At 28.2% G+C, this 15726-nt stretch overlaps 2 protein-coding genes across 4 annotated transcripts in view; one reads left to right on the top strand and one right to left on the bottom strand.

Moving 5' to 3' along the window:
• Positions 1 to 7540: 7540 nt before the first annotated feature.
• On the bottom strand, positions 7541 to 9004 carry LOC107451442 (nitric oxide synthase-interacting protein homolog). Its single transcript, XM_016067528.4, has one exon. The coding sequence runs from the start codon at positions 8629 to 8631 to the stop codon at positions 7753 to 7755; it is 879 nt and encodes a 292-aa protein (XP_015923014.2). The 5' UTR covers positions 8632 to 9004; the 3' UTR covers positions 7541 to 7752.
• Positions 9005 to 9034: 30 nt separating this feature from the next.
• LOC107451439 (calmodulin-regulated spectrin-associated protein 2) overlaps positions 9035 to 15726 on the top strand; it is a 138130-nt gene continuing 131438 nt past the window's right edge. For 2 of the 3 annotated variants that reach the window (XM_071185331.2, XM_016067522.4), the window contains exons 1-2: positions 9035 to 9156; positions 13139 to 13239. In XM_071185331.2, the coding sequence (XP_071041432.2) occupies positions 13162 to 13239 (78 nt within the window). In that variant the 5' untranslated portion in view covers positions 9035 to 9156; positions 13139 to 13161. Of the gene's footprint in view, positions 9157 to 9346; positions 9482 to 13138; positions 13240 to 15726 lie in introns of those variants that run through there. The other variant, XM_016067523.4, reaches the window with a different exon arrangement.

The raw sequence follows: 15726 nt of genomic DNA, 5'->3' as shown, positions 1-15726 counted from the left end.
TTTTACATAAAATATCAGTCTGATATTTATGTTTGTTGTTGTTTGGATAAAATTTCTGAAATATATTTAATAGTGTAAAAAGAAAGAAAAAAAAATTAGTTTATTGTACATTTGAACCTTCATATTGGGCTGCTTCATTGTTTTTAAAGGTGCTCAATTTGTATAAAGTTATGTATATAGGTATTCAAACTTTTTGATATTTACATTATAACTTAATTGTAGTTAAATTTTTTCAGAAATAATTATTTATGAATCTTTTTCAAAATTGTCGAGTTTTCAATACTGAACTCATTATACAAATTGTTATGTAAATTGGATTAGTTTTTTATTTTAAATTCACTAGTGTATATATACATTTCAAAATAATAATTTTTATTTTAAACATAATATCTATCTTACTTTTGAAGAAGTTTTTTATATGCATTTATTAAGTTCTTCATAAGCCAAACTGATTAAAATCTATTTACCTGGTTAGGCGACATGTATATCACCTCACCAGGTAAGGCACTGTAAAATATGTCAAAGAAGCAATGTAATGTAAATGCATATAGAAGCAATGTAAATATATATAATTTATATACATCTCTTATATTCTGAATATAAATTTAGCTTTAACCCACTGACGGTTCTGCACGTAAAAAGTCGCATTTTAACCTGCAGTCTTCTCTGCATAGCAAAACCGGTTTTCCCATGTTAATGGATAGGGGAACTGTGTGTAGGGGAGAAACATTCTCCCAATTTTGCCCATTTCCTTAACCGCCAGTGGGTTAAAGTTAAGTTTCAGTCTGATTTATACAATTTTGTTTAAAAGTTGAAGAGGAATTTAATCAGTTTGGCTTAAATTATGCTATACTAAAAACAAAAATTTTAATGTTTCTGTAATGCAATAATTCTGTGATGTAAATGTATGTAATTTATATACATTTCTTATATCCTGAAGATAAATTTAGCTTTAAAGTTAAGTTTCAGTCTGATTTATACAGTTTTGCTTATAAGTTGAAGAGGAATTTAATCAGTTTGGCTTAAATTATGCTATACTAAAAACATGAATTTTAATGTTTCTGGTAGCAAAAAAATTATTCAAACAGATAGTTTTGTTTATTCACATAAATTTCAGATTAAGATTATAATCGCACAGAAAATTGAATTTGTTAAAAAAGAAATTCATTTACAATTTGTTAAAATGAAATTAAACAAATAAATAAAATTGTTAATGAGCCAGTAACAAATTTTAATTGCTTTAAATAAATTGAGAAAGATAGTTAAGGTATTTTTCCTATATTTTATCTATATTGTGGTGCATATTTACATATTTCATACACATTCTATATACATCATAAACATTCTATTTTTACATCCTAGCATGTTGATGTAATCTGTATATGCTCATTTTCATGTCTGTAGTTTTTTGTCAAAAGATGTGACTGTCCTTTTTAAAGATTAGTGATTGCCGAATTCGTTAGTAAGTTACAGTGAAGTTCGTAACAGTTCAGCCTCTCTACAGTCCTTTCAATCCAGACTAGAAAGTCATTTTTATTTACCTAATTAACATTTTCACATTCAGGTTTGCATTGACACCTATAAATCATTTTTCTAAATTTTCATTTACAGTTAAATTATTTGTAAAAATAGCTTAATTAGTTATTTGGCAGTTTTATAAAAAAAGTTATAAAATTTTAAGCATAAATAATAATCATTAAGGCGTAAAAATATATTTCTTAGAAAAATATATGTTTGTCTCATTGCTTTGTGTTTCAGTTTTATTCATTAATGCAACCATGAATTTTTAAGTATTGTTTAAGAAACTATGCTAACTCGATAATCTTTCACAATGAAGAAAGGTGCAATGAACTATACAATGGTATTTGTTCTTTAATTAAAGTCTAGGTTTTTTTAAAAGCAGCAAGACCAAAATTGTATTTTTTTTATTTACCCTGTAAATATCTACCATATCTATATAAAAAACAAAATAATGTATAGCCAATATTTTCCAATAATTACTTTATTGCAGATAAACAGAAAATATGGGAAGCACAGTTAATATAACTTTAACATATTTCTACATTCCCATACAAATTTTCTGCTTCTAAAATAATCAAGTTGTATAAGCAGTATATGGAAGTAGTGTAAGTTAAATGGAAACTACACTAATCAATAACTTTGCACAGCAAATAGATATTTATTTGCTCGTTAAAATTTGTTGTACTTCTGTAATGTTAACATGTGTGATATATTTTCTGTTTTCAAATAAATTTTCTGGATATCAGTAAAATATATTGTTAGACGAAAAAAAATTGGTTAATAATATCTAATACTTCTATATTTCATTTCCGTTATGAGGCTCATTCATTTTTTTTTGTTTTAAAAATTGCCCCTTACTAATATTTGATACTTTTATACCTTTTAAATCATTTTATAATTATTTTTTTTTTGAAAAACATAGTCATAGCAAGTGTGATCTATATATACCCCTTAAATTCCATATTTTCAACATTTTACATTTCAGCATTTATATTTTCACCCCCATGTTAATGTTATTGCTGGGGATCACAAATGCCCTTGTTATTATATACCTGTTGTGTTATACTTGTAAAAATATTGTATTTTAGGTATTTCATGTAAATCATATACACTTTTATCCTGTTTAATGTGTTAAATAAACTCATATTATCAAAATTTTGTATGACTTGTTTTATAGAATAGGCAGAATTATCACTCAAATACAAATTTTCTGCACTCTCATAGTTATTATATTTTAAAAATGTGGTTTCATACAACTTGCTTATAGTTTGAGTAATTTGAAATAAATGTAACACTTTCCTAATTAAAGATATCGTATCTAAATTTGTGAATTTTAATAAAGTTTATTCAAGGAGCCTTATTAAATGATATATAAAGCTTATTTATTGCAAGAGAAAAAAATTTATATTTTATTATTGCTAGGCTAACAGAAAGAATTTAGAAAATTCCATACTTTATGAAATATTTTAAGATTGGAATTTAATTTAAATATTACAAGATTTGACTTCTAAATATCTCATGCTGTTCAATATTTTTTGTTTAAATCCACATTTCAACTTTTGTTAATTACGACGCTGAAGATTGCATGAGTGAAGTAATTATAGTAAGACACATTGGCTTCAAAATGGACAAACTTTTTAAAAGTGGCCAAGTTAGCACATTTTGGGTAATTATTTACATGTTCACTTAATCCTTTCAAACCTAAAATTATTTACGATGGAGATTTTATAAAATCCTTCAACAGCTGACCCAATTTTTGAGTTTACGACTACAACTCTGTACCCTTGCAATTTTGAACCCAATTTAGAAAACAAGGAAAATCCTGGATTAAGTATTAGGAGAAATTTACCTTTGCTTTGGTCTTACTGGTAAAACTAACCCACATTTGCCTAAGATAGAGAGGAAAACCTCTCATAGTTAGCCTGACGGAAAGGGGATTCTAACCCACGATCTGTCTGCCACTGAGGATATTTTACGTCAGTACTGTGGTCGGTGCGAGCCAGATGCAGTATTTGTATCCACCAGCCATCACGGAGATTCAGACACAGGTCGCCTCATTGGGAGGCAAGTGCTCTATCCCCTGAGCCACCAAAGATGAATATATATATTATTTTTATAGTTTTGAATAAAAAATAACAAAAAAAAACATTTCCAATGAGATCTTAAGACAGGGACCCCCTAACCTTTTTGATCAATGACTCCCAAAAATTTTATAACTCTCCTATCTATTTCTTTTTTTTATCATTTAAAAAAAAATTATATAAAAAGAAAAGCATCTGTTTCTTAAACGATTATTTTTGTTGTTGACAAAATCAAATTTTTACCTAATTCAATAAGTAGGATGTGTTTGATGACGCTTGGAATAAGCAATAGGTAATTATAATGCTTATATAAGCAAAGTTAGGTGTGAAATTTGTTAGTTTCAATCTTATATGATATTGCTTCAGAGTTACGCATTCAATTTATTTCTTGGCTTTATTAAAATAGAGTCAACATGATTGAAACCAGATTCAACCATACATGAGCTTGATAATAATAAAAAGAAAATTTTGCATTTCAAAGTTTGGAGGCAAAGTACTGCATTTCAATGTTTGACTATTTTTGCGTGATATTTATATTCATTCTAAATATACTCACAGTTAAATTATTAAAAAGGATCTTTACTTTAAACAGTAAAAAAGGATGCATATATGCTGGAAGAGAAATTAAACTAGGTATATGAACTTATAAAAACTTTACTAAAAAAGGTTTTATAAAAATTCTACTTTAATAATAAAAGAAAAAAAAAATCATCATGTTTTTGCTACTATTATTTTAGTACAAATGACATAAAATTTAAAAGGTCAAGTTGTTAGTCTTAGTTATTAAAGAATTTTTATTTTTATATACTTCAGCTTTAGGTACTTGAGCCTCTTATAAAATGATTTTTAGTATGGAAATGTTAAGTCACTTTTGTGTGTGATTAATTTTAAATGTGTATTTTTCACAGTGATTAAAAGGAGGGGTCTGGATATCCTATCCTAGACCCTGTTTTCATTGGATAATATTTTTTAAAAACTGACTTAAGAACAATATTTTTCGAAACTATTTTCCATCCATCATTTTTCACAGATGTAATAAATTACTAAGATATGCCTTAAACATGATATTTCATATGCAAGTAAAATTGTAAGACAAGAAAAAATGTGTGTGCCTCTTACAGCAAATAAAGTACAGAAAAGTGAAAACATGATAGGCTAATTACAGGACGCTTACATAAATGGCACATTTTTTTTTACGAAAGTCTGAATAGTGGAGATTTAAGAATAATATAGTAAATAAAACATAAGTATAAACTTTGGTTTTTATGCTAGCAAATATTTTTAAAAATTCAGCAAGTTGTGTATAATATTAAAATAAATAGTTAGAAACATTTAGCTCTAAATAATTACTAGGCAAAGAATAATCAATGTGACTTTTTAATTTTGTTTATTTATAAAATCATCTCATACTTGGATTAATTTTTAAATATATCATAAAAAGATGCATATTTGTTAATTTTAAATAATTTTATTATGTTCATAATATGAAATATCTATACACAAACATGTGTGGATCCAAATTTACAACAATATCTACAATAGAAAAGTATTTGGGGTGCAAGTTTCCAAAATAAAATAGAATTTAAGTATTAAGGTTTTTACATAGTAGGCATCACCTGAAGGTGATGTTATTTTTTTATAAAAAAAACTTTAATAAGTCTTTGTGTGTTATTATTAACACTCTGCTGTGTCATACATACCGTGGCATGCGAGCTGGGAGTAGGCTATCCATGCTTCAAATGTTTGCAAAGGTCTAGAAAATTAGGAAAGCACAAATTTATCCAAATTTTACATTAAAATTTAACACGGTGAGAAAAGAAGGCTTTTAAGATCTTAAAAATCAATCAAAATTCGTAGAATCAGTTCTTTCAATAAATATGGACCAGTCAAATATGAAGCATTTTAAGATTTAGAGCTCTTTATTGCAAAAATAAACACACAGCTAACTTCTCCCCTGCTTATGTAAGAATTTTTTTTTTTAATTAAATAGACGAAATTTAGTGTCTTACGTAAATATGCAAGCACATTTTAGGCCTCTCCCCTTGTAAGAAAAAAAAAATTCATTTCACAGAACCAAGTCTTCCATTTGATGATTACATTATTGAACAGTATGCAAATAATGCTTATGTCAAGTTATCATAAATAGGCAGGCTCGTATTTTTTTTAGACAAAAAAAATTGTACTTTTTTTTGCATGGGTAACAGTATTTGGTCTAACATTTTAACCTCAAACAAAATTTACAATTTAGCATTTGGCTTCATGAATTTGACTTTCTTATATTATCTTATAAAGCATATTCTAAACTATTACAAAATAATAATTCTTTCATTTACATGACGGTTCTCTTATTTCTCTAGAGAGCATAGTTTAATTCTTTCAGTCATGTTTAACTAAAGCAGACTAGTTTAAAAGCTAATAAAATTTTGTACCACTGGAAAAAATTTCTGGGAGCTACCAGATACCATTGCGTAATTTTTTTTATTATTAGTAAAAATCCACCTTTTTAAATTCTCGAGAAAAAAAAAAGATTAATTTGTATGCTTTTTCTTACCAATGCAAATGCGATTTAAAAATACATTCCCATAAATTCAAATCACACATTTAGGAAGTGCACTGTATTTCCCTGATTCTAAATCAAACATAGCGTTTTGTATTCACACAATTTAAAAGCCACTATTATGGTACATGTTAAAGTGACTTAAAATTTTATCACAATATGCATTCACGCAATTTTAAAATCAAACACTGAGATTCATATTCATGCGATCTTAAAAACAAACATCGAGATTCGTATTAGTACAACTTTAAAATCAAACATCATTGGAAAAAGTTTCCAATTGCTATTAACTATAGCACATAACGTTTTTTAAAAAAACCAACCATACAAAAAAAAAGAAGGAAACATTTAAAAGTAGAGGCTTTATATAGATTAGCTTATTTCCTAACTGGCGTTGAACAGGCGGCCCAATTCTTAGTATGCGATTAACAATGTTCAATTCCGTAACCTTGTAATCAAAACTTAACTTAATCAAAAGACAAGGGAACTTCTGGATTAACCATTGGGACAAAGTAGTCTTGATGAGAAGACTTATTTATGGTCGCATTTGGGTTAGACAGAGAAGAAAACAACAAACACCTCAAACGGTTAGGCTGATGGCAAAGAGAATCTATCCCATGATCCCTCTACAACTGAGGATATTTCACATCAGCACTGTTGTTGGTGTGAGTCACTGCTGGGATTCGAACCTGTTTCACTTCATTGGGAGGCGAACGCTCTATATCCTCAGCCACCAGGGCTTACGCTTTTCGTAGTAACAGAATTGATAAAAAAAAGTCAATAAAATTTTTGCTCCAAAGCTCGTCTTAGTGGGAAAAGAGGAAGGACAAAACTACAATCGGTATCCTGATAAATTTGATTAAGAGTATATACATAAAGAGGCATACAAATACTGTACTGTTGGTCAAACCCAAAAGTTCTTCTTGCTACAAAGTCTGGAGCTGTTTGCTGAAACAAACCAAAAACACATTTCAAAGAGGAAACTTTTAAAATTTCCCTCGTCGACCTATTTTTTTTTATGTTTGATGCACACAGCTACTTGAAATAGTTTTTTATATTAATAAAAGTCATCGATAATGCTATTGATGATGAAATAATTGTTTAGTTAGACAATTAATGTAATCATATTTTGCTTTTGCAAGATATGCATTATACGTAAGTCAACATATAATAATTTAGTAGAATGTAATTTTTGCACAACTGTTCCCTATACAATTAATATAAATAAAATCTTCAGCTTCTAAAAGGTTTTTTTTAAAATATATATTTTATGCTTTACTCTCTGAAATAACATGAGTAAGCTACTAAGTATATGATGTTAAATTTCATAATAATTGAAGAATGGAACATAAGATGAATGAAAGAAAAAACAAAAACACAATCATTATTTACACATTTAATGAAAAAAAAACTCAATCATCATTTACACCTTCAAACTCCTTTCATTTTGGGACATTCTAAAAAACCTATCACCATGGTACTTCTTATCAAAATAGTACTTTAATTGAGCATCACTGGCATCAATTATATCTTAGCAATTTTTTTTGCACCTGATACAGTACCCTACACTCCTGATAAAAAGTTTAAAGATTCTTATGCCATCATGACAGGTTTCTTAACTTTAGCATCCAATTTTTCATTAGTGCTAGCATATCCAGTACCACCCCTTTGTAGAAGGATGATGTCTTCTTCTTTCAAGGCTTTTCCATTGGTGGGATCTATCATATCTTTTCGAATCAATTTCTCCACACATTCCATGGTAACAACGTTGCCAGAGGTGCGTAAAACAGCTGTTGGCAAAGAATTGCTCAGTACATCATGAGTGACAGCACACATGTAGCGAACTTTCCGGGCAATTAAAGCTTTTTTCTCATCTGGATCTTTAACTTCCGTAAATTGAATAGGAATCAAGTCCTTAGCTTTTATAGGTTTGCCACTCATGGGACACAAAACGGTTTTATCAGGTTTTTTCATTTTTATTTTATCAGCAGCTGGTGTTAAAGCTGGGATCCAGAAACTAGGCAGAACTTTTTCTCTTCCATTTGTAACATTTGATATACTGCTAATTGAATCATCACTCGATGATGTGGAAGCAATAGGTTTTGTGACAATGCTCTTTTCTGTTTCCATAAACTTTTGAGCCCGAGATTCCTCTTCAGCTTTAGCCAGTTCTGTTAATCGATCTGCTTCTTTTTTCTGATCTTTCTCATATTCTTTCGTGCGTCGGGCTATCTCTTTTTTCTGATGGATAATATACTCCAAAATGGCTTCTTTATCGTATAAATACCCATCAGGCGTGATAACAGGGTATCTGCAAGGTTGTAAAGTCAAACAGCAACAATCAAAGTCTTTAACTGAGTCCTTGCCTATACGGCTTTGTAAAGTGCCATAACCACAGGCTTTATTGTCCTTTTTCTTTTCGTGATAAGTATAAACTGCTCCAGCCGTGCAATTTCTAGCGTGTCTTGTCATACTTTTATGTTACAAATTCAAGATATATAATTTATTAATGATTAGAGCAATATTTCTTAAGCAGTACACTTTTACATCAATATTTTCACTTACTGTTTAGTGTTTTGTTTCGGATGTGTACATATAAGCATTTTAAGATCTGAGGATTCGATAAAGTATGTAAACGGTTGGTTGAGATAAAGAGATAAAGGATTTATGATGCTATACTGAATAAACAGTTTAAATCAGATCATCAGTTTGAATTTTGCGAACTATTTTCAGCAATAGCAATGAAATTTTGATCGTGTCACAGTTATGACACAAAAAAATGAATTTACTTTCAAGAAGAAAATTCCTTTGTAAAATAAAGATAAAGGTTAAAATAAACTCTGGTGAACCCATTTTTGTATCATTTGTGAAATTTTATATTAAAAAAGTTTTAAAGAAAATTATAATTTAGTAAGTTGTAACATCTGGCAACGACCAGATTGGCTCAATGGAAAAGTGAATGTCGGTATTTGTTGATATTTAAAGTGCCATTTAAAGGTATTTATTTAAAAAGATAACATATAAAATCTATATAAAATAATAAAAGCAATTATTATTTTTTTGTAGAAAAATAATTTGCTTTTTATTGTGCAGTTATATTCTTTTAATATTTTTTTTACGGAATTTTTATTACTTTTAAAATAAGAGTTTATTAGTATTAATTATCTGTTTAAAAATCCCCTCTAAAAATTTTAATAAATTCTCGTATATCTACTGTTTTTTCTCTTAAGCTACCATTCATCTTTAATGTAAACAAAACACTCCTACAATTAAAGGAGACATGAGATACCGTTATGTGTAGGTGGGCGGCTGTCAGATAAACGTAATTATTTATTCAAATAGAGGAATTTCTGTCTATTTTTGTGTTACTTAAAATTTGAATTTTTATTTGTATTATTAATGGTAATTTTCTTTAGTCTGAAGTATTTGTTGTTCTTATAAGATGCTAAAGTGTTAACTATTTAAATGATATTATGAGTTTTGGGGATGAATGATTCCTCTGTGTTTTATAATTTCCTTTTAGAGTTGTGCTTTAGACTATTTGATTTCGTCTATTTATTATTTAGGGTCTTGGATTTGGCATAAGATTGAATTAAATTTCTTATGTATTCCTTTTCTTTATTGTTTTTTCTACTTTGGCAAATTAAGTTTTCATTTATCCATTTAGTTAAATTATAAATTATTTTAATTTCAAATGAATAATAGAACTTTCGAAATTTTATCACATTTGAATAAATAAATGTGTTATTATTTAAATAAATTTATACCTGAAGTACATGAATATATTCTAAAGAACATATGAGTCATCTTTGTTTACATTTGATTTTTATGTCTCTCTTTTTTTAAAATTATTTTTGTTTATCAATAAAATCAATTGACTCTTTTTCCTGTCTTAAATGTAGTTTCTGCATACCAATTAAATACTAAAAATGGGTTTAATTAATTCATATATAATGCATGTATGAGTCATCATTGTTTACATTTGGTTTTCAACTTTCATTTCAATTTTATTGTTAAGTATATTTTTATTTTTATACAAATATTGCAAATTTTATGTGAATTTCAGGCTTGTTATGTAATGTGATAAATAATTAATGTTCATTCATTTAGTTTTTCTTTTCTATCTAAATTTACTTAAATTTAGTTATAATAAATTTTTTTTTCTGCTATTGTTTGTGAGAATGCTAAACTGAATAATGATTACAAATACAACGAGTGTAAATTAAATTTTTTTTTTCACTTACGGAGTGTCATTTAAAGTTTTATGTTGATTCAATACCTTCTAAAAATTAGTTGATGTTGAAAAGAATAAAGTAATTTTTATCTTAGGACATATTTAACTTATATGAATATATATCTAATTTGAAGTATTATTTTATACAGTTATTGTGAAAGATAAATTAAGACTTCTTTTATGTTTTGATAATAAAATCATACAATTAAAGAATATTCTGCAAACACTATGGTAGGTATTTTAACTGTTTTCATTGTCAAAAAAAACTTAGATGGTTTGTCTAATATAAAGAAGTATTTGTCTACTTTGAACTGGGAAGTTTACTTTAGTAAAAGAGCTATTTTAAAAAAAATTTTTTTTTGCATCAAATCCAAAAATTGAATTGATGCCATGGGCAAGGGCGCCTGCAGAATAATATAAAAGGGGGGTGCAACCCTCTAACAAACTACCCCCCCCCCAAAAAAAAAATAAATTTGTTTTTAAATATTCTGTTATTACATTTTGTTTTGTTATTACATATACTTCATCTGTTAATATTTTTAAACATAAATTTCTTCGTTGTTAACAAGATATTTAAGAAAAATTACGAATTTCTTGTATTTGCAAATTATGCCACGAGAAACTGTATTGATCTCGCTGGCATAGCTATTGACTTTGAAACACAAATAGCTACAAACTTTAGTTTTGTATACTAACGTGTTTGTGCACGCTTGGTATCGGAAAACATGGAATCGGTCTACAATGTCTCATGAGAGATTAAGTAGTTTGTGCATGCTCAGTGTGCATAACAGGGATGTGATTCTTCCACGGATTCGCGGATTTCCGCTTTTTTCAGATTTTTCAATTTTCCCCGCTAATTTCCCCGAAAATTTTTTTTGGAACAATTTAAAATATTTATGAAGAATTTAATTTTCCACGGAGCGAAAGTATTGAAGTCCTCATTCCTCCCTCTGAAGCTTCTCTAAAAATCATTTCCTTGGAGAAAACCGGTTTACCTTTATTCAGGGATGAGATTTTTTCGCTTTTGCCTTTCGAATTTCAGCCTTTTTTATCGAAAATTCTGACTCTCTAAAAGTTTCGTTTTTTTATAAATATCCCGATTTTTTTTTTTTTTTTTGAGAATTCAGACGTTGAAATAAAATAATTATATTTATTTACGATTTTCAAAGGCAAACAGAAAATTCAAACTACGTCCTAGCTGCTAATCCTTCCATATTTTTATTTATTTTAGCTATTTTCTCCGCTTTTACGCACAGAAAATAAGATTTTTCGTATTTTTATTCGTCCGCCCGACAGCTCGTATTTTCGCAATTCAAACAATTGACCCTGTTGTCTAGCGTGAAAGCAAACGATAAAATAAAAAATAAAAGTAGAGGTGGATTTGCGGTAAAAATATTTATTTGCTTATTCAATTAATCTTGTAAATGTATATTTATTATGTCTAAACAAAAACAATACAAACAAGCCTTTTAGAAATCCCAAGTCCAGAATCTGCAAATATCTCGATTCTTATCCACGCGATTTTAATATCAATCATCGATTTTTGTATTTTCCTGATTTAGTTGCGATTCTTATACAGGCGACTTAAATATCGTACATTGCGATTCTTATTTACGAGATTAAAAAATCCAATATCGCGATTTGTATTTACGTGCTTTTAAAACTCTATGTAGCGATTCGTATTCACGCCAGCTTAAAAACCAATGTCGTGATTCGTTTGTGCGGTTGTAATATCAAACATCGATTTTCGTATTTATACGTGCTTTAAAAATTAGACATTGTGATTTGTATTCGCGCCATTTAAAAATTATGCATCGTGATTCCTATTTACGTGATCTAAAAATTATGCTATATGATTTGTATTTTCGCATTTTTTAAAATTCTATTTAGAGTTTCATATTCACGTGATTTAAAAGCCTCATATCGAGATTTATATTCTCTCAATTTGAAATCATGCATGTGATTCATATTCATATATTCATACAATTTTAAAATTAATCATCGGAATTTATAATCACATGGCTTACAAGTTTAAAAGTCGCACCTTTTTTGTCAAATTTTTGTATAGATAAATATATATATATAAATATATATATTCATCCTTGGATTTCCTCTTTTTAACTTTCTGACTACTCTCATCCCTTGCATAAGAAAAGAATCAAAGATGACTCAGAATTCATTGAAAAAGTTATAAACAGATTTACACTGCAAACAAGACAATTACATTTCTTGTTTGATTAAACAATTTTTTAATTGTTATGTACCAATAATTACTTAATTATTTGTTTTTGAATGAAAATATTTTTGATGAAATTTTTTTATCACAAAATTGTTTTTCTGTATCTCTTTAATTGTTTAAAAAAAAAGCCAGGGAGGTGCAAGTGCACCCCCTTGTACCCCCCTACCGTCATGGGGTACCTATGGCCATGGGGTTTTATGTTGTTCACCAAAATGTTAAGTTTTTGAGAAAATAATTTGCAATGTTTGTTCGGTGATTAATAAGAAATCTTAATAGTTTAATCATAATATTGGGAGAATTTGTTTACAATTTTTTTTGTAATTACAATTTTCTAAAAAATAACTCATTTTTCACATATGAATCTACCATGTTTTTGTAATTTAATTTTTTTATTAATCATAAGATCGCAGAGTAAAGAAATATTTTCAGGACTTCCTTTACATTTTTATTTGACATAATTGCCTTTTAAATAAAAATCTCTTGATTTAATTTTTGTTATTAATTAGGTGATGTTATTTCTTTGCTAATAATGGAGGGTAAAGACGACTGTGAAGTATTCTACGATTGTCCTGAAATCGACAATGCTGAAGATTATGATTATGTCTCTGTAAGTACAATTTTTAAAATGTTTCTATTGAAATAATGCCTGAAAACCTAAAGATATGTTTAATACACATGAACTCTACTCCCAGAAAATTTTGTCACCATCGTGGAAAATTTTTTTCAGACAAAAAGTTGGTTTTTATGCTTTTTCCTACCTATGTAAATGTGATTTAAAATTACATTCCCTTGATGTTAAAATGAATGCATCAAGATTCGTATTGACGAAATTTTGAAATCAAACATCAAGATTCATATTCATGCAATTTTAAAATTAAACATCAATATTTGCATTCATGCTTTTTAAAGATCAAACATCAACATTTGTATTAATGCTGATTTTAAAATCAAGCTTCGAGATTTTTATTCCTGCGATTTTTAAAATCAAATATCAAAACTTGTATTAACGCAGATTTTAAAAGCAAATATCGAGATTCATATTTGCATGGTTTAAAAATTGCACATTGAGATTCATATTCAAACAATTTAAATAAATAAATAATATGTTACCTACATCTATATTTTCATTAGAATTTAAGTGTTTTCTTTCAACCTTCACCTTTTCTTGCCTTTCTTGATTATAAATATTTATTTCTAAAACACAAAATAATTATCATTTATTTGTCATTTTGTTTAGTGAAAAAAAGGAAACCGGAAACATTTTCATTGGGTTCACTGATGAACTTGTGCAAGATCGGTATCAATCAAATTCTTCAAATTAGTTAAATTTGAGCTGTGTTTATATTATTATTATTATCATTGAGCTAAAGTCAAACTAGCTTTTTTTTTGTATCATACTAATCATAATTTTAGTTTTTTTTTCAAAAAGTGGTGAATCACTACTAATTTTTCAAAAAAAAAGCTGATGCCTACAGTTCAGAGCCGGATTATACCTTTCGTAGGCCCTAACACAGAGCCGGATTATACCTCTCGTGGGCCCTAGGCATAGCCGTTTTTGGGCCCTCCCCTCCTTCCCCCACTCCTCCCCTCTTTTCAAAATATATGCTAAAATTTTCTTGCATATTTTTTTAAACATTTTTATTAATATGGATTTTAATTTACAAATTTGTTTATCGAACTTTATCTGCAATACCGACATACTGACGATATTGCAGTAGGTATCGATAATACCATTATGATTAGTTCGATTGATAACAATGTTAAAGATAAACTTGTGAATACTTTTCCTAATGTTCACATTGCATTAAGAATATATTTGTCGATTCTTGGATCAAATGCAGAAGGAAAAAGATCTTTCTCCAGATTAAAATTGATAAAAAATTATTTGCGTTCAACAATGATTGTTTAGCATCGCTCGCACTTATGTCTATTGAATATGACATTTTGCGTAGTCTTGGAATTCGACAGCTAATACAGGATTTCGTTGAATCCAAAAATCGCGAAAAAGTAATATATTAGATCATAAGATTCTGCAAAATAATTTATTACCGAAAAATATTATATTTTTATATGTATCTTCATAATTTTGTGCAAAATACACTTGTTGTTTTTAAAGCTAAATTATTTTTGTCAACAAATTTTTTTCTCCCAAGTTTTTCGTAGGCCCTAGGCACGTACCTAGTGTGCCTATAGGTTAATCCGGCCTTGCTACAGTAGCTTTGTTAATCATAGCATGTTAGTTTCAACCACAGCTACAAGGCTACCTTCATGTCATTATATGAAACAATGTTCAATGAATAATTTCTAAAATGTTTTGAACTTGGAACTATTTTTCTGTTGCCATCGATTATTTTTGCATAATATCCAAATTGCTGTTTTCAATATTTATTCTTCGTTGGTAGATAAATATTGATTGTCACGAAGGAAAATGGTTAATCCTTTGAGGGACTGAAACTTTTAATCAGAAATTTCTGTCACATGAATTGTTTATGCGCATCCATGATGAATGCTTTATCTAAAAAATTTTCAAAATAAAAAGTGGTTGTTTAGAAACTGTTAGGTTTAAGAGATAAGAACTGTAAGAATCTTAGTGGTTTATATTTTTTTTAAAATTATGTGGGACAGTTTTTTTTCCTTATTGTCCCTGAAAAGATTAAGCACGAATTAAATAAAACCTTTGTGAATAGAATACTTAGGAACAACCGCACAGGTGTTTCTTCCGCTAATTTGTGGAATTCTGCAAATCAATAATTTATGTTCTAACGGGATTTTCTTGGAGTTCCCCTATTCTAAAAATGAATTTTCATTACTTATCCAAAATCTCGTTAACAAGGCATTTATTTTATCCTTACCAGCACCCTTTTTTCTCTCTAATTTCTCATTAACACGCAATAACGACTTTTTTACTCAGATTTGTAAAACACAAATGCAATTTTGGATCTTCGAGAAAATAAATCCAAAATAATTTTGGCTAGAATTAATGAACTTCTGAAGCAAACATTAATAATTGGTACTGTTAAAAGTAATTCTGAAATGGCAAACATTTAAAAAAGTCTTCACTAGAAAAAATGTTTTTTTTTTTCTTCCTCATTTT

The sequence above is a fragment of the Parasteatoda tepidariorum genome, chromosome 5 (assembly GCF_982258835.1).
Source record: "Parasteatoda tepidariorum strain Cologne lab strain chromosome 5, Ptep-v5.0, whole genome shotgun sequence".
NCBI classification, from domain to species: domain Eukaryota; kingdom Metazoa; phylum Arthropoda; class Arachnida; order Araneae; family Theridiidae; genus Parasteatoda; species Parasteatoda tepidariorum.
Note: the sequence above shows the minus strand (reverse complement) of the source record. Positions and strands in the feature narration are given on the sequence as shown.